Consider the following 19,882-nt stretch of genomic DNA (forward strand, 5'->3'; position numbering starts at 1 on the left):
TAATCAATACATTATTGCATTTTTTGTTGCTGTGTGTTTATTTACTAGATAGATAGATAGATAGATAGATAGATAGATGTTTTGCAAAAGGTATACATAGAGAAATCAAAACAGGAATCTAACAGGTGATTTATCATGCTTTTCAACTAGATCGACATAAATCCTAGAGTTGATGCTTTAGCCATAATTTATAGCAAATTCCTACTCGCTCTGTCTCTGTGTTGTAGTTTTTCCCATACAGGCTATTCTGAGGGAACAGACTAGTTATTCAATTGCTTTATAGGTTTTTGCAAAAGTATAGCCTACATAGAAAAAAACATACTTTATCATATATGAAGCTGAGAGCACAACTAGAATCACTGCAATGAGTTTATTACTTTTATCATTCATTAATGATACAGATACCCATTTTCATTGCCTAACAAAAAAGAATGGAATGACAGACATATTACAGGTGTAAAACTCAATGAACAGCAGACAGAAAGCCATTTATACATATTTCTGTCACAATACATTAGAATTCATCTTTGTGAAAAGTTAGATGAGGCTTTTATGTCACTGACTCAATAACATGAAGCAGTATTTCTTCTCTTTTTTGAGTGACTTTCTTGGGGTAATGCAGAGGATCACAAATAGCCACATAGTGGTCTACAGATCTGAGCACTATGTTTCCTACTGAGGAAGAGGTACTAATGTAGTCTAAAACACAATACACAGAACACATGAGGTCACCGAAGATCCAGCACCGTATGTGAAGAAAATTTTAAAAAATATGATGAGGCCCACGAAGAAATCTGAGACAGCCAGTGAGAAGAGGAGGAAGTTGGTGGGGATGTGAAGCTGTCTGGAGAGGTAAGAGAGCAATACTTGTCATTATTTGTAGCATCAATCATTATTCTAGCATTATTATTCAAACAGATGTTGTAAAAGTACCACTTTTATAAAAGGAAAGTATATTTGGCTTCTTGATGACCAGCAGGTTGAGAGTTGCAGTGAGCAGAGAGATGAGGGACAGCAGAATGTAAATAAGCACAAATTCAGAGTGAGGATGCTTTGGCTTCATGCAGGAGTTGTTGAGTTGTGGAAAACAGTGTACAAATCCTTCCATCATCAGAGGGAGAGGAGGAGACGAGAATCTGCAAAGTTCTGGCATCTTTTTACATCAACTGTTTAACTCTATCATCCCTCCTCTAACATTTTCTCTTATTTGGAGACTGATGTCCCTCTTCCCTTGCTCTGTACATCATCCATTAGTCTCCATTAGTCCATCATACATTAGTCTCTGCTGACGTTAATTTGCAACAGGTGGACTCCAATCAGGTTCTACAGATATCTAGAGGATAATCAAAGAAGGGTTAAACCTGAGCTCAATTTGGAGTGCCATAGCAAAGGCTCTAAGTAAAGGGGTTAGGCCGCATTCTTGAGCCCTGCATGAAAAAACTGCAAACTTTGGCCGTTTCGCAAATACCATCATTTTGTATTTTGACAAGCCCATTACGTATATTGAGAAATGCACTGTGGGATAGCTTGGGAACCTCACAACAAAAGCAAGCCATTCAAGACAGTGAGACTAATGGAAAAGAAGAAAATGCAAGGACAGAAGATGGGCAGCTATGGGAGCTGGACAGTTAGAGAGTTGGAGAGGAAAACACTATCTGTTAGGCTATGATATTCCCTCACAGAAATGACATGAACGAAAAGTAATGTCCAGCGGGAATCACGGCTAACATTAGCAGCTAATAAACTTCCAGTTTCCAAGCGGAAGTTGCCTAATTCACTTAAGCCACAGACTGGCACTGTCATTTGTATTTTCTGTCAAAGGTCAAAACAGCCAAAGCAGCTTTTACATTGCTCACCTATGGACTGGGGAGTTCTTCAGTTTATCTTTTAATGGTTTTCAGTTTACATGAATTATAGACAAAGCACATTTTCACACAGTTTTGCATACTGAGTGACCATGTGTACCTGTCACCAGGTCTTTTCACTTACTTTACTGGCCACCTGGAATTCTGCTCAGATGCCATTAATCAGCTTACCTAATTAGTCCAGGCCATGGTGATGAGGGCAGGGTTTTCATCCTCATATTTTGGCATGACGGATCTTTGCCTCCTGGTAGCCTGGCCACACCTCTGGGGGACGGTTTAAACATGGAGAGATTAAGGTTTAGGGTTTGGTCAGTACAGGCTTTTGAGGCCCAACAGTGATCCCAACAGACTGACGCTAGCAATAGCAAATATGTGCCAATATTCTTACATTTGACAATTTATAATTTCATGTGTTTTTCTGTGAGTATAGTCAGGAACTTGAATTACCGGGGCACAGGTATCACCCTGCCTGACACACAGTTCCAATCTGCAGTGCAGATAGATGGAGCCATTTTTGCCAGAAAACTGGAACGTGTTGAAAGAGAAGCGGTTGGATGTGCCCACTCCGTTGCCCTCCACCTTCACCGTCTGGTCTGCAGGGTTAGGGCAGCTGCTCAGAAACAGGAAAGCAGATATGGCAGGGACTGGCTGGCAACAACAAAGTCACAGGTTTGGTCATCATGAGCATCTCTGTGTGGCTTACCCTTTGATGATGAGGTCATATCTCAGGCTCCCACTTGGCGATGGCTGATCGGTTGCCCAGCAGGAGTCGGTCACCACAACAATTATTTTTTCATCCAGCCCATACGTCTTCAGCTTCACCCAGATTGTCTTGTCCAGTTGAATCTCTGTGCTTGACTGAATAGGTTCCATGCCAGAAGGGTCGGTGTATGCTGCCATGGTCAGATTGTAAATCCATTGCCCAGATGTAATCTGCTGGATCACAGAGCTGGGAAGCACAGACATAATCAGTTGTCTTCTGCTCAGTGAAGCTCAGTCACCTTTCTCTTACTAACAAAAAGGTAATTTTGGCTACATACTGTGCAATCACCACACACCTTTGTTTGAGTTTAATGGCCAAGCTCTTGATATCTGGCTGACTGTATGAACAGGAGAAGTCAATATGCGCTCTGCTGTGACGGTTGATCAGGCCACCCATAGAGCTGTTCCGTGACATGATGGTGTTCTTGTAGATAATTTGGCTGTTGTTTGCCTAGAATGGTCACATAGATGCAGACATGATTACTGCTCATATAGGTCTACCTATAACCAGTTATTAAGTTATTAAATTATTATTTAAATAAATTATTATTTTAGGATATCCTCCAGATATGTTTTAAGATATATAAAAATACTCTGCTTTGAATAATAATTTGTGTTTGATATGTTTTTACCACAAAAAGTTCAATTACCTTGTTAGAAATTCATAAAATAACATCTACTCTTTGTCTCCTACTTTACTATAAAGTCCTTTCCCAGTTTTTGTGCACTGGAGGCTTCAAGTTTCCACATCACACATTTCTAAGATGAATAGTGGACCAGGACTGTATTCCAAACTAGTCGGCTTGTCACAAATCCTGCTCATAGGCCTGCCCCTTTAAATTGGATTTTCAGTGAGCACAGAGAAACTTTTCACTTTCAACAGATGAATGTGAAAACAGCCCTCTAGTGTCAAACTCTGTACACATCATTCTGCACAGTGAAGCTCAAACATCTTACTGTAGGAACAAGAAGAAACACACAGTTTTGAGTGGAGGGGGACTTTAAAATCTACTTAATATATTTTACATTTTTATGCTGTGGCAATAACTTAAGTTCAGTCAGTCAACTCACATAGAGTAGATTATGTCAATGTGGATTATGTACAGCAATTATCTTTAGCGTCTAGGCTCAGACCTCCACTTTAAGAGAAGCCTAAGAGTAGAAACTAAATAGCAAAAAAGAAAGAATTCCAAAATGTGAGATGTGCTTTGGACCTAACACAGGACAGGGAAGCATCATGCTTCATAAATACATCCCTTTCAGCGGTGTATTACTGACCACAAACAACTTTGAGCCAGCTAGAATGAGGGTATAAAATGAGGTTTGATAGTATTTTATACAAATTAGAAAAGAGAGCTTTATTGTGTATTTCCTAAGATGCTTAGTATACATTGTACAATAGATATACCAAATATATCAGCATAGTATAATATATCAAATAGCCTTTACTTAATTTATTTTGGTACACACCATATTTCATGCACCCTATAACTTGAAATCCTTATTCAAAACGATTGAAAAGGTGATAAACTTATAGCCCTACTTTATGGATGAAAGTTAAAGTACAAAACTCCTGAAATTGACATGATGTAATCAGGTAGATCGTTTCATCAGAGAAAACTCCTTACTCAGAGTTGTTGCTGGGTGGGAGGGCACTAGCGGAACACTTTAATTAGCGACAGCTGATACAGTCTGCCACAGGTGACTATTGTCAGTTTACCAGCGAAAGCATGCAGCCAGCACCAGCCAAAATAACGAGCCTGCAGCTTTACTATTTGACATTGATCTGTTCTGATAATGAAAAGCGGTGAAAAATAAACGTTGATAACAGATACTGACACAGCCCACTGAGAGAGAAAAGCTTGCACTGAGCCCTGCCCTTATAGTAGCAGAATGCCAGCACGAGCACTGGCTAAACAGAGCTTTAAAATCCAGGCTATGTTTGGTTGCATGTAAGCACAAGCAGCAAAAACTTAGCTTGGTGACTGAAGCTCTGATTCCTGACATCTCAGCAAAGAGCAAACACTTTAAAGCCAATCCCATACCACCGCATCACAGAAGCTGTGGCATCAGCCCCAAAGTACGCTTTGTTTCATGCCGCTGATGAACAACTGCCAATCAGATTCTCTGACTTCCAGATAGCGCTGGAGGAAGCAGCAGGGGGGAACATAATGCAAACACACGGTTCTTTCCTCAAATCCCCTAAAGACCAAGGAGGTCGCAGGTCATTGCCACGGTTTTCTGATCATGCCCCTCTGACCATGAAATATTTAAAAACAATAGAGTTTCTAGGAAAAGCTAAACAGATTGTTTGAGGGGATTTAGCTGCTTGTTGAGAGTAAATATCATGACTAAAGGAGGGCATACTCACCATGACCACCGTACCACAAGTGTTCATGTTATTGAAGCTGAATGTCACCATGTGGGTCAGATTGTCCATTTCACCTTTGCAGGTCTCGTCATTGAGGTGTAAGGCAGAGTAGTCAATGCCTTTGTCCTCCAAAAGACAACCAGCCAGAGTTAGTGATGCAGACTTCTCCTTGCAGACCGTCGGCTCACCTGAACACCAATTTCAAAAAACTAGATTTATATAGAAAACACACAGATGAGGAACATGTAAACATAAATGCAACATTGAGAACCATCTTTTAAATGGGTTATAGTTTCCCAAAGAACTCTTTGAGAGTTTTGTCCATTTTTAAATTTGATCTTTTTAACACTCATTCTGAATGTTACTACATGCAAGATTTAGAAGATTAATAGTTCATAATTATAATTATTTTGTGCAAATAAAAGCTACATTTTATACAGTTAAGGCTTAAAAATGGCACTATTTTTATTGAGAGTAATGGAAGAAGTTAGCAGTAAACAAATGCTACTTGATCTCTAAAAAGGTATGTTTGGCTCGATATCTAATCTTAATGTGACATCTATTGATGTTCCACAGATATTCCACAAATCTGAAACAGCTCTGATTCCAAGAAATCCATCCCAGAAAATAGTAGCTGACACTTTCTTGTTTCATAGCTGATGTACCAAAAGTGTTTGTAGATCTGTACTTGGAGGCAAAAATGGCTCGGCAGATGCAGCTGGTTTCCCCACCATTGAGCTTCTCACCACAGAACTCATGAGCACTGCAGAATTTGTGCTGACAGAAGGCCCGAGGGACAGCAGCTGCAAACACAGACACACACAAACATATGAATGAACAGACATAATTTTAAAATTTTGATTTTAATTACATTTTGTTAAAAAAATATTGAAAAAGGTGTCTAAAAAAAAATGAATTGACCGGAATTAGCATAAACAGGCCACTATAAAACACTATCTGACCTATAGACTAAATGAAAAGAGCCAGGAAATAAAATATACAACACAGTCTTATAATTCAGTCAAATTAAGGAGTTAATTTTAGGTCAACAGTTCCACAAAAAGGTTCTGAAAAGCTTAAAATTAGACACGTTTTTCAGCCTCCTTACACCTGATGGCAAGGTTCTATGTGAGGCTGTAAAACACACACAGGTAAACATCAGGTCTAGAATTGATTTAGAGTGGAGTTGGGTAGTGTTTCACTTCCGGTACTGAGCAACTGAACCCCTGCATGATTCTTCTCTTGTTACTTTATCATGTTATAATCTCATCTCATCTTAAAACATAGGAAAGTGAAAGACAGTCTTACAGCAGCGGCTCTTTGACCTCCAGCCCTCCACTGTGACTTTGGTGTTGTGGCTGCAGGCCCTGGCGTAGGCTTCCAGGAACTGGCATTTGAGACCATCTACTGCAGGGTATTTGCACAAAGTGTGTCTGCAGGCAGTGATGAAGGGCTCTGGGTCAATGTGCATGTTGCAAGCAGAGAAGGGTGTCCGCTTCAGGAGATTACACCTGTCGCAGTGAAGCAGGGTAGAAAAACAGGACATGAAAGTCTAGTAGGCAAGGAGACACATGTTCACAAGAACAAACAAGACAAAGGGATTTCTCAATAGCATTGTGTATAGTTTTATCATTGAGTTTAATTTTGTGACCCCTGCTAGAGCTGAAACACAGGACAGGTGCTGTGTACACCTTAAACTGGACATCATACTGTGAACTGTCCCCATGCAAAAGTGGATAGTCTGAGGATCCTAATTCCCTGGTCAAAAGAAATCACCACATGACAAAGTATCATACCATAGAGATTAATGTGCTGTGTTTAGGAGGGTTTGTGTTTACCATTTAGTTGTGGCATTGCAGTTGATGGTACTATCATCAGCGTCATCATGCTGTATCTCACAACTACAGGGCGACAAACAGCAATAGATCAAAGACTGGCCAAAAGCATTGCACTAAAAGCCCAGTGTATTTGAAACCCTTTCATTTAAATTGGCAGTATTAGTCTGTAGGACACTGTGTTTGTGGTCTTACCCAGGGGCACTGTATTCGGAGACCCTCTCTTCACTCAAAGTCCTTCTGGAATTGCCACATACACCTTGTATGGGTGCTTTACTTCGTCCTGACCAGTTTCAGGAGAGGATGTGAGTCAAACTTTCAAACATTAGACAATTTCATAAGCCAACCCTACCTTTCATGAACCACCCCAGTGGACAATTGATTATTTTTTCATGGACTTTTAAGATCCTGCACATCCATGATTAACCAATATAGATTATTTTAATTATTGTGTGGCAAAAAAACAGGCGGGAAAGGAAATAGTGAATATGGAAGTTATGCCGTCTTAAAACACTAACTGAAATTGGTTATCACATAGGCTTTCGAAAAAAATAACATTAAAGTACCACTTCTGTCCAGAAACGTATTACTAAGCTAGCACAAGTTATGCAGGCAGATCACTTGAATGCATTTGAAACATGACGATTTACGAATTTTTACGATTTTTACATTATAATCTTTATTTTAATGTCATATAATTGACAATATTTTCAGCATATTACAGTTTTTACAGGATCTCTGGGACAGATTTCATACCAAAGCACCCTGAGAGAGAGATCCTCATGCAGTTTTAAAAGTGAGTCGCCACTGCAGTAAACTTCTGTATTTGACCCAGATTCGTCTATTTGCAACCCGAAGAGGATACTTCCCGGCCCATTCCTCATAGAAATGAATGGGGAGTAAATTTTCAGTCTAACTGCACCTCTCCTGTTAGCTTTGTAGTACCTATCAGGCCTGGCATAGATTTGCCCACCTTCAACCTAAACAGAAGTGTAATCAGACAAAATAACCGAAACATCTGTGTTGGTCTTTAATGACCTTTCTGTCTCATTTGCAAGGAGAAAACTGCTAACATATTCTCCAGGAAAATAATCTCAACCCACATTACTCTCCCACACATGTGGAGCAGTATGCTGTGTATGAGGTAGAGAGAGAGTGCATATATGTATATAGTTGAAATTTTTTGTTGAAAAAAGTGTTTTATTCCTATTTAAGTGGCCCTTCTAGGATATAACAACCTAGTCAGTTGCCCCCAGGTAATTTGAGTTACAGACCACTAAATTGATGTAATCTGTTATACTCAATCTGTGTCAGTAGGTGGACATTTTATAGGTGACACATCTAGGAGGTTGAAGTCACTGATATCAACCACAGTTTTATCATAGCCTATAGACTGCACTCTCTCACTCTCTTATGTTTGTTTTGATCTTTGACATTTTAAACACAGCACAGAAAGTGTCAACTCAATATTCTAAGTCTATAGTCTGCTTTTTTATATATCTAGAGTTTCATTGGTCTGTACCTGTCATGTCGATCTGTGCGGTGTTGCCATCAAAGAGAACAGAAACCGTGTAGTTGGATGCCGATATCTTAGCAGTCACTCCTGTCTGGTCCTTATAGAGCCCCACACCGTGGTAAACTGCAGTGGTGCCATTGAGCTCCAGAAATTTGTTGTTCAGCTTCATTACAGCAGAGAGGAGATACTCACTCAAACATCACACTTAGACAGAGACACTGTTCTCACACACACAGGATCTCGCAGCAGCATTCAGTGATTTCATTCAATATTATTAATGATTGATTGTAATTTCATGAGAACCAAACAATTACACATCAACAGCTATACCTCAACCTATAGAGGAGGCAATGGCAACAGTCAACAAATGCACTGTAAGCTGTCACCATATTTCTGGCATGAATGGCGCTTCAGATAGAGTGCTGTGGCCTGCCCTCTAGTGGTTGAATGAGAGAAATACACCACTTTGCTTTCAGAAGTGGTCTTGTATGGTACCATTTATATTTTACAACCACTATATGCTGCCATAATGAGTGGAAGGCACAATGACTGTTGTTGTTTTCCCCTGAAAAGTTCCCAGTGTACTTAGTGTGTGTTCATATGTTCACCAGTGGCTATTAAGCTATGCATTACAGCCTCTGGCAATACAGCATCACTGAGCAGCCAGAGCTCTGGCAGTTTGTCTCTTTACTAACATTTCTAGGAATGCAATCTTTCAACAGATTACTCAGACTGCTTTATCAGTTTTCACAAACACATACTTTACTCTATTTTACTATATTACTTTACACTATTTTACTATACTATTTACCTATGCACCATCTTATAACAAAGAGAGAAAAATTCTTCAAAAGTTTAAATCTTATTTTTTCACATTAATATCGCCTCTTAATATAACTGTAACTGCACCTATTTTATTTTAATTTGAACCATGGGTCTGAGCTTGTATTTTTGTCTTGCTGTGTTTGTGTGCATGTGTGTGTGTATATGTGTGCACCTGCATTTCAGTTGTCTGTCTATGCCTGTGACTTACTCATTACTTCAGCGATTGTGGCAGCAGCTAACTTACCCGAATTCTGCCACCTTGTTCCAGAGAAATCTGAACACCTGGCCCGTCCAGCTGCAGTATCACCTGGTCCAAAAAGCTAACATCTTTTCGGCGTCGTTCTTGGAAAACCCCCAGAACCTGGAAGTCTGGGATTTCTGAGGACTTCAATAAAGTATATCCACACCGATCCGGGACAAAGCGAACTCTGCCAATGAAATCGATGACAGTGGAGCCCGTCATAGTGCACGTAGTGTGCGAGGTACAACTGATGGAGGTGGGAAGGGACAGATACAAACAGAGAATAACACTATTAGAATTTGACTGACTATTTTGATGGAACACTACAGTTGATCAAACCAACAATCAAAGCAACCAGCAGTGAAGAGGTGAAAGGTCACAGCACTCTAACAGCATAGCTGTATTGTCATCTTCCACAGGCTGACTAAACTATCATATAAACAACTAAACACACTTCTCTTTAACACAGCAGAGAACTGAAGTTCTCATCATGTTTTTGTTATGTTTGGAAAAATTTTATCCGCATCAGTCTGCACTGTCTTCCAAATATGAGGCAAAAATATTTACCTGCCATCGCCCTGGCAACGTTCCATGGGGCCACAATAACTGACGGCACTGGCGACTCCAGTCACATCACAGGTTACAGTAGAGCAGATGTTTGGGTCCCTTACTGTTGTATTAGTCTTATAAACAACACCTGGGAATTGGAAGAGGTTTATGTAAGTAGTTTAAAAAGTCAGACTTTTATAAGCAGAGTATAAACTATATAGAGCTAACAAAATGACATTTTAAATACAATTTTGGTTTTGAAGCCCCAATCCCACTTAATTTACTAACCTGAGAGTCTGCATCCACTCATGTCTGTAATGACACCCTTACTCGTTTCATTTGTCTGAAATTTCTGTTTAGACACCGTTCGGCCGTCTACCTGTGCATCTGCCACCTACAAAGTACCAAAAAACATAGTAACTGTTTTAGACTATGACTGAAAATACTGTCACTCTGACACTGAATTAATGCTAAAACTTTGAAAACCAAAGCAAACTTCTTATGAAACATTCAAATACACGCTGCTAGTCCCTGCCTTGGATGTCGAGTCTCCTGAACCACCTCATGCAACCAGTGATTTATGACCACTGACTATCTATGTGACTTACGAGAATGCTCCAACAACCGACTAATGTGAGATGCTGATCCAGCCCCTGATCTGTCTCACGGACTCACATCTCACTCTTAAAAGTATATTCATGTATCAAATCTTCTAAATTTCTCTGCATATGTCTTACTTATACTTACAACATCAACATTTGTGTACCCAGAATATGTCTTGATTGCCAGAATCGCTTGTGTCCCGAAGTTGCCAAGTTCAACTTGTTCAATCTGAGAACAGGAAATGTAAAAGACAGGCTGAATAGTAAGAAATAGCTTTTAAAAAGGCTTGGATTTGAAATATTCTTATTATTTCACAAAAAAAACAAAAAACCTGACATTAACACAGGCCAAAAACACTCACTTCAGATTGTTGACTATCTTTTAGAGGTATTATGTTGACACACTTTCCAGCATTCCTCAGGTTTGGCAGAAGTTTATGAATCCCAGATCCAGTAGGTATTTCTTTTGTAAGTACTGCCAAATCACCTCTGTCTGCTGTCCCTCCAGACATCAGAATACAGTCATTTTTGATTCCAGGTTTGTATAAGCCATTGAAGCAAACTGCAAATCTATTAGAGTCGAAGGCCACCTGTTCAAATCACAGAGGAGATACAATCAGTAACAGCAATAAGAACAGCTTTGACTTGAAAAGGTTTGTTCATTATTTGTTTAATTATATAGTTGAAATGTATTACATTTAATTGTTATGTTTATTTAATTACTCTAAATGTTACTTCATAATTTCAAAGCATTTTTTTCCTCATTATGAAGCCCCTCCTTTATCCCTGCATGTAAAATGTGAGAATTAAACCTCTCTGGGGCCTCATCATCATCAGAAATAAAATAATCTGAATTGCCCGATTCATGATAAATTGTTACATCCATATTTCAGTCAGTCCACATTTTAATATCAGTCAATCAGTCTTATAATGGTTCATCTCCACTGAAGGTGGCTACAAAAGGACAGTAATGACAGTAGGTGGAAAGACATGTATATATCTTAAACATGAGACTTTATATTACTCACATATACTTTCTCATATTTCTGTCCATAATAGGTGATGGGACACGTGGTGATGTTCATCTCCCCAGTACTGGTAAAGGTCTGGTTTGTTTCAGCAGAACCTGAAGATATAGAGACACATGCATTATGCACAGCGATGTGTTCTTACACCAAAGAGATTTCACATTTCATCATCGATTACCACTTCTTCTTACAAACAGCTGGATATCACAAATCCAGAGAGATGAGGACTGATGTGTTAATATTCAGCCTTGTCAATGAGCTTAACACGTTAGGCCTACCTGTGTCCCAATCACAATCTTCTGGAGAGAGTTACAAAATGGTTGCTACGTGAATAAAGTCAGCGTGGCTGGTTGAGTTTTGAATAACTTCTTACCTGCCAGCAGGCTGAGTGCAGCCAGGTACAGTATGAAACAGAACATATTGGAGGTCCACTGACAGGGAGCTGAAACACAGTTGGAGTAGACATTAAGTCACATTTAAACTTAACTACATTGTCTACACGGAAAATTAAGATGGGCATGTATTCATTTTATTTCATGTTTATTTGTATAGGGACAATTATATGCAGTAGAATGAACTTATGCCACATACCACATATGTGTGAATGGTTATATTGACTTATGATGACTTAAGAGAGTTACTGTTTCATGAAATTGCTTGACAAAACCCTGAAATATTCAGGTGTTCAGATGAGCAAAAACTGGAATGGCTGTTTAATTTTGATGTATTTAAGTTTGCCAACTTTATCTCAAAAGCTTGGAAAAGAAGGCAAGATAGATTGTTTAATTAGTATTTAATTCTTTAAGCATTTATTTACTTTTGGATTTTCAGTAAGCTTCTGACAGTAAATTAGAATGTCTGTATTACTTAATGATGGTCTCTAGATTTGAAGGTGAAAGATTTTCTTTTTACAATATATGCGTTGTGCTCTGGTTCTGGCTTGTTGGTATTTATGGTGTCTTGTAAACCCATGCGGGCTGGGCATACAGTTGTATGCATGACACAATAATAAAAATTTAATTCATTCATATATTTTTCAATATTTTCATACAAAATATGTAATTGCAGTTTAATGTTTTTTATTTTTTTCTTCCTCCTCCTCAAAATAATAATATATAATGTAATTGTAATTATATACATATATATATATATATATATATATATATATATATATATATATATATATATATATATATATATATATAAAAGGATAAGTGGTTCATAGAATCTACATATGGATTCATTTTTTACTGAAAAGTTCAAATGATTTCTGTTCTGATTTCTTTCCACAGATTTTTTTCCGTACCCACATTCAGAAGACATGGACCTCTATGTATAAATGACCCTTGCATTCTCATGAAGAAAAAAAATTGATGAAATGTCCATGTCAACTTATATTAATTATTTAAAGTAATTTGGGAGAAACAGTAATTTGCATTTATGCTGTTGTCCTGCACAGCTGCCTACATCTCACTCATAGTCAGTCAGTTTAGAGTAGTAATACTATAAAATAATGATTCAAAAATGTGTCTTTTTTCATGTCTATATTCAGCTGTCCTGATAGCTGTTGGAAGAGAATGAAAATGTGCAGACAAGAATTTAGTCAAGAGATCCCAGGTTGTCTTACCCTCTGGAGGTGTTGTAGAAGAGCAGGGAAGTCAAGCAGCTCTGGGTTTGAGGAGAAGTTTCACTGGCTGCTTCAGCTCTTAGACCAACTGTTTTTGTGAAGGAGACAGCACTCACTGTCTTTATACATGTCAATCTTGTGTACTCCCCTGCAGAGTGAAGAAGTTGTCACAGATTATTGCTACCTTTTGTCTTCGCAAACTGGCTTCTGTCATGCAACATTCCAGTTTCCAAATACTCCATAATTAATGGGGAGTTACCGATGCTGATGGTGATTACAACTTCACAATATTTCAATCTTATCAGAGCCTATTCTAAAACATGATAATCTGTTTTGAAGAGGCACAGCAACTTTTTTATGTGTTTGAATCTTTTATGTATCTTGTATCATCTTTATTTAAGCTTTATATAGCACCTATCATAAAGAAATGCAGTATAATGCACTATAAATAATTCAGTGTTGATATTGATACTGCCAAAGTATTGATTAATAATTACAGTTTGGGTTTAGGCTCAAATAAGGCTTCATTTTTTGGTCTTTCTTCAATCCAGAATAGTAGAGAGTATGTGTTATGTCTATATTTAGTTTTTGAATATACATGCCGTGTGTGTCATTTATAACTGGTTGGACATGTGGTGTCTTTAAAGAAGTGCACAACACAAAAGAAAAACATCTTAAAGCTTAAATGTTCAATTTAAATCAACATCAACATGGTCTGGAATGTAACTGGGCAGGAAAAAGTCTGACAGTTCCATTGTTAGTGTTGTCAGTGATGATTTTTACCCCAGGGAAGAACATTGATGGGTGTAAAGCCAAGGTGAGGCCATCCAATCACAAATTAAGAACCAAAAAATAGCTGTACCCATTAGGGCATTGCATAACATCACGTCAGGCATGATCGCCCCTTCAAACACAAGACACGCACATGAACATAAGATGCAAGAACAGCGCATTGTTTTCAAGGGTTTGTTTTGCTACTTTTGACTCAGTAGGACTGACACAGTCCTTTTGAAATCAAGCTTCACATGTGTGTATTAAAAAAAAAAAAAGATTCACAAACATAACTTGACCCAGACTTTGACAGTAGTTTGATATTTCTCCGTTTGCACAGCTTCCCAAAACTCCAAGATTCCTTCCCTCAAGATTTGACCATATAACACCTATTCTGGCCTCTCTTCACTGGCTCCCAGTGCAAGCTAGAGCTGATTTTAAGGTTCTTCTTTTAACTTATAAAGGCCTTGCATGGACTTGCACCACCTTACCTATCTGAGCTAATTACACCATATACACCAGCACGCCCTCTTTGCTCTCTCGATGATGGTCTCCTGGTCATTCCTTCAGTTAACAGAAATCAGTTGGCTTCAGAGCATTTGCTTACCATGCCCCTTATCTCTGGAATGGCCTTACATTACATGTTAAAGAAGCACATTCAGTTGAAATATTTAAATCAAGACTGAAAACCTACCTTTATTCACTTCATTACAGCCTCCCCTAAAACTTAGCTGGGCCCATCACCTTTCAACATCCATTTAACATTCATGTTTTTAATGTGGTTGTTTCACTTGTAATTTTTATCATTGTAAATTGATTGCTGTATGTTTGTCCTATGTATTCTTTTTTAACTGTAAAGTGTATTGGTACCATGTTGCATGGTGACTCTGCACTTTAAATAAAATTGATTGATTGATTGATATAAGGCATCTAAAGCAGTGGTTTCTGAACCACGGTTTTTCTTTTTTACAAAATGGTTCAGTGTCACATTTTACAGAGGAGAAAATTATAGTACAGTACGATGATTAATAAGTGTCCGTAATTTCAATTTAAGGCTTGCTATTGAGTAAATGCGTGTCTAATACTGTATATAGGATGTAGTGAATGAGTGATTGAATGAGTGATTGATTTCAGACACAGGGCTCTCCTCAAGACTGTGTGTGTGTGTGTGTACTGACTGTTCTTGATTGATACACTTGTCTGTAAACTTTTTGGTATCTTTTAGGCTCAGACAAGTGATGCCTCTGACATTCCTATAAGTTGATTAAGGTTGGTGAACTCAAGTGATTTAGCAACCACCCAATCTCAACCTGAGCAGAACTCTAATTATACAGTTTAATATCACATGAGTGAAATCAAACACACAGTAGCCTATAACAGTTTTTAAAAGTCATGGTCAACTACACTGGATAATGCATTTTTCTGATTTTGTAATACTTTTTTCATGTTAGTACTTATTTCTGCCTGAATTGCTGCTGTTGGTTGAATCCTGATTTGAGACAAGGTTTTGTCCAATGCTGTGATGTCAGATGTCCATGTTAAACATGGTCAAAGTTCCAAAACTTGAAGTCAATGTATGTAAAAATGCTCCCTGTGAGACGAAAGCCCTGGTTTCAGCCTGCTCTGAATGCTTTGTTTGCAGTGTTTTTTTTGTTTTATTATTTTTTTAGCTTTCCCACCAAGATGACGTCAGCTGTTTGACTGTTTGACTTTGATTGTCCAGCAGCAAGTACATCAGTTTGTCCAACTCTGATGTGCTTTCATTCATGGTGGTGATGAAGAGAGACAAAAAATGATTAAGGTTATCACTACTTCAAAGTAAATGTAAAGGGTATTTCTTTATTGTTTGACTTTCAATGTCCAACAAGATATGCAGAGGCTCTGGCTTAGGGCTATTAACACTGCACCAGTCCATGGCAGACAATGGAAAAGTAACATATATATGCATGTCATATAACACTAAATAAGGAGAATAATTAGAATAGGAAACATGATCACATCTTCTGTAAATTTCTGTGACATGCACTTTAAAGAACACAAGTGGCATATTTTATAGTTGATTTTTGAATTTGTACATTCTGTGACATATTTTATTCCTTCTTCATAGAAAGTATATAGTCTCTCTCTACACTATGTTGGCCTCACAGGAGTCAGGCTGCAGTATCTGAAGTGTAACAATTTCAAAACCAGGGGTAACAAAATGCATAGATCATAGGGTTTAGACAGGAGTTAAGATAGAACATCCATTTCTCTAAGGACTCTAAGGATGTAAAAATCAATCAAGGTGTTCTGGCCTGCAGGAGATGAACAGTATGGGCAAAGGCATACCAGAAACACAACTACAACAACACTAAGAGTCCTGGCTGCTTTTATCTCAGATTTCTTAGCAGTTACAGTCTCTGAACGCCGCAGTGTGACAGCTACAAAATGAGACCGCAAGGCTGAAACACAGCCACCACAAATACTCATATACAGAACTACAATGACAGTGACAGGACCAATGTTTGCAGTATCAATGTAAATTCCAATATAATATTTAGCATATATAATCCCATCAGTAAAACATCAAGGCTTTGTTTAAAATCATGAATGTTTACGTCAACATCTGTTTTCTTTTCCATGAACATTTATTTACATGTATCTGTATGTTAAATATTTGGCTACTTGAAGTGGGAGATGGAGATGATGACCCGCAGGTTGAGAGTTACAGTGAGCAGAGAGATGAAGGACAGCAGAATGTAAATAAGAACAGCCTGACCAAACCTCTCCATCATATTGCTGATTTATCTCCTTTCTCACTTTCCTCCATGTCATCCCCTCATCCCTCGTGCCCAAGCACAGCTTTTCTTTCTCCCTATTTTGCCTTCCATGGCCATTTTCATTTTCATCTCAATCTTCCATCCCTTAGCGAACCTATGACCAAAAGTATACCAAATTACACAGAGTTTGAGTCAAATGGTGCAAAATACAGCCAACACTGTAACAGGCCAACCTCAGTGACACACAACAGAACTTTTTAAGCTCACCCACTTAAACACATGCATACAGCATGTAGTTCTCGAGGTTAATGGCATGATTAACAACATGTTTATTTGACAAAGATTGATCTTAAAGCATGACCTCAAGGTGTCCCTCTGTAATGAGCCATGTTCTGAAAACAACAATGGTTCAAAGCAGCTTGCAAAGAGGCCCAACATCTGGCATTGTGCCATTGTGATGCATGATGCACTCTGTGATCACTCCTCTGCATCAGACATGCCCTCATTGTCACTAAACACTGTTTCAGATCCAAATTCTTTTTTGCACCGAAATGCAACCCAAGTGAAACACAAAGGGCCAACACAGTTTATGTGTGACTCTGAGCCTGTTTCTTTGATGCAGCGCATGCCAGCCAGCCATCCAGGTAAGTGAAAACTCTGAAATGCTCCTCTGACGCAGAGGAGTAAATACAATGTCAACAGTACAATGAAGACAGGCCAAACCACAGGACCTAGCCCTCGTGGGGTTCTTCCTTGAAAGGCAAACCTGAGGAATTAGCTGCAATGATGAGACTGTGGATACAGATGCTGCAAAGGTCCACTATTGTCAGTCGCCTGGCCTTATGAACCAAAATGGAGTCATCAACCAAAAGGCATCCAAAAAAGGAAACACCTTGAGGAACATGTCTAGCTCCCTTACATTTAGAATAGAGAAATCCAAAGATCTGCTTTGACACAAAGCCATAGCTGGAATAAGCCCCAGCTCCACATTCTCTCAAGATAGGCCTTCTTGCTGGTGCCAGTAAGTTCAGAGTTTTAAAAATAAAAGTAAAGTATAATGTCTGGCACAGCTGAAGAAACCTATGTGGCAAGCCCCAAAGCAGTGTCTTCTGTATTCTTAAAGGGTACATATTATGCTTTTTGTGATTTTCTGTCATGCACATACTGTTATGATATCAGATGTCCATGTTAAACATGGTCAGTGTTCCAAAACCTGAGGTGAATGTATGTAGAAATAATGTTCCCCTCAGTCCAAGTTTCAGCCTGTCCTGAATGTTTTGTTTGCCATGTTTTTGTTTTTTTTTAACTTTCCTGACAAGATGACGTAGCTTGTCATGCGTGTCCACAAATGGCCATCCAATCAGTTATCTTTGTTGCTGAGGTTGTTTTATGAGTTGTTTGTGTTGTTCACTCTCATATTCCAATAAAATTATGGACCTGGAAATGTGTCTCCTTTAGACATATGGGTCACTGTACAGTATGTACATGTATTGCCAAAGGCAGTGAGTATATACGGGAGCTGGTATTAGCAGCATGTGAGTCTAGCATATTTGTTGAACTGAACAATCTCAGTAGCAAGCACATCAGAGTTTGTCAAATTACAGTAAGCCCTTAGGAGAAAACATTTGTTTTTCCTTTGTTTGCAATACTACTATTGCCCCTTCCCCAAGCAAGGCCTTGCATTGGCCAGAACAGCAGAAGGACATTTGTTCCCTTGGACAAAACGTACACTAACACCAGGCATAGAGATGGCTGTAGAAAAGGCCGGTATCTGGGATTGCACACCATCAGGAGTACTGGTGTGGTTTGGTAGATGAACAATTGCCCCACTCTTGAGAGAGAATTTGTTGGATGTTGATGACAGCCCTGTGACAGCCATCAAATTTCCACAAGTTTGGGAAGAACCCTGTTCCATGTAATGAGGCTGGTAAGAGGCTGAAACACCTCCCTTTTGGGCCCACAAACTGCAGGCTTGTATCCTCAACCCTCTGGGCCTAACCCAGCGCAGCCTCTGCTGCAGGTCCACACACCTCATCTCCAAATTAGTTGCTTGGTCTGCATTTTCCAAGTCAAACAGACTCAACCAAATGTTGAATTATGATTAATTGTGGTAAATAATTATGTAGGACCTTGGCCTATAAGCACTTGCACACTGGATGTCAACAACACAACCAGACCTACTCACTGTTTTTTAAAACTAGTTGTTTCATAAAAGATTACTTTAATAAATTGTGTGTACTGTATATTTCAAGTTAAATTGTATTGATTTTCCAGTCAATGATACTTTAAAATTAAATAATTAATTTGGCTTTCAAAGCGACATTTTAATCAGATTGCTCATATATATATATATATATATATATATATATATATATATATATATATATATATATATATATAGTACATTTTATTTATTTATTTTGAATAAAATTAAACCTCCAAATCTGCTTTGCCAATAAGGATAAGGGTGCATACATATAACCTGACACGTCAGATAGTTTGTTACACAGAACCATCTGAGAAGTCATCCATGGACACTGCTTGAAAAGGGCAGGCACTATCAAAAAGATACTTGGCAGGTCATTGGATGAACCATCTGTCCATCACTGTCTATTACCGTTTTACCTTGCAAGGCAGCTGCATTTGCTTTACTGTTAGGTCCGAACCACCAGTGGTTCATGTTATGGGAAAATCCTAACTTTAGGGGTTACACTAGGTCAAACATGGGCCTTGAGGTCACACTACAATTCTTAAGCAGAAGGAGACATTTTCTCCTCTCCTTGAGACTCAGAGTAACTGGATGTTTAGGGAAAGCAGGAGCCACTCTGATAAAGAGTGAACTGGCGTTGTCCCGGTAACCAAGGTAAGCGTAAATAACCAACAATGTATAATTTGCCATTACAAATATATTTGGAAGAAAAGAGACCAAGTAAATACAAAATAGAGGGAAGAGCATGTTGATGACAGATGTAGAACATTGCTGTAGAAAGTAAAGTAGGGAGGAGCTCAGCCACTGCCAAAAGTCCCCAGAAAGGAAAGGGGGGGGGAACGATAAATCCAATATAGATATTTGACAGAGAGAAGCAGTCAAAAGAGTTAAGCAGTCTCTCATCTAGTGCTGCTCTCTGATG

At 38.6% G+C, this 19,882-nt stretch overlaps 1 protein-coding gene across 1 annotated transcript; it reads right to left on the minus strand.

Moving 5' to 3' along the window:
* Window positions 1–351: 351 nt before the first annotated feature.
* On the minus strand, window positions 352–13,345 carry LOC122992426 (alpha-tectorin-like). Its single transcript, XM_044366218.1, has 19 exons — window positions 13,222–13,345; window positions 11,968–12,036; window positions 11,595–11,692; window positions 10,929–11,156; window positions 10,712–10,795; window positions 10,253–10,358; window positions 9,983–10,112; window positions 9,419–9,662; window positions 8,356–8,512; window positions 7,029–7,116; window positions 6,837–6,899; window positions 6,307–6,509; window positions 5,664–5,801; window positions 4,999–5,186; window positions 2,924–3,078; window positions 2,569–2,814; window positions 2,313–2,475; window positions 2,037–2,129; window positions 352–844 (listed from the first exon to the last, which is right to left on the minus strand). The coding sequence occupies exons 2-18, from the start codon at window positions 12,011–12,013 to the stop codon at window positions 2,037–2,039; spliced, it is 2,430 nt and encodes an 809-aa protein (XP_044222153.1). The 5' UTR covers window positions 12,014–12,036; window positions 13,222–13,345; the 3' UTR covers window positions 352–844.
* Between the last annotated feature and the right edge of the window lie 6,537 nt (window positions 13,346–19,882).

Source organism: Thunnus albacares, chromosome 11 (genome assembly GCF_914725855.1).
Source record: "Thunnus albacares chromosome 11, fThuAlb1.1, whole genome shotgun sequence".
Classification (NCBI taxonomy): Eukaryota; Metazoa; Chordata; class Actinopteri; order Scombriformes; family Scombridae; genus Thunnus; species Thunnus albacares.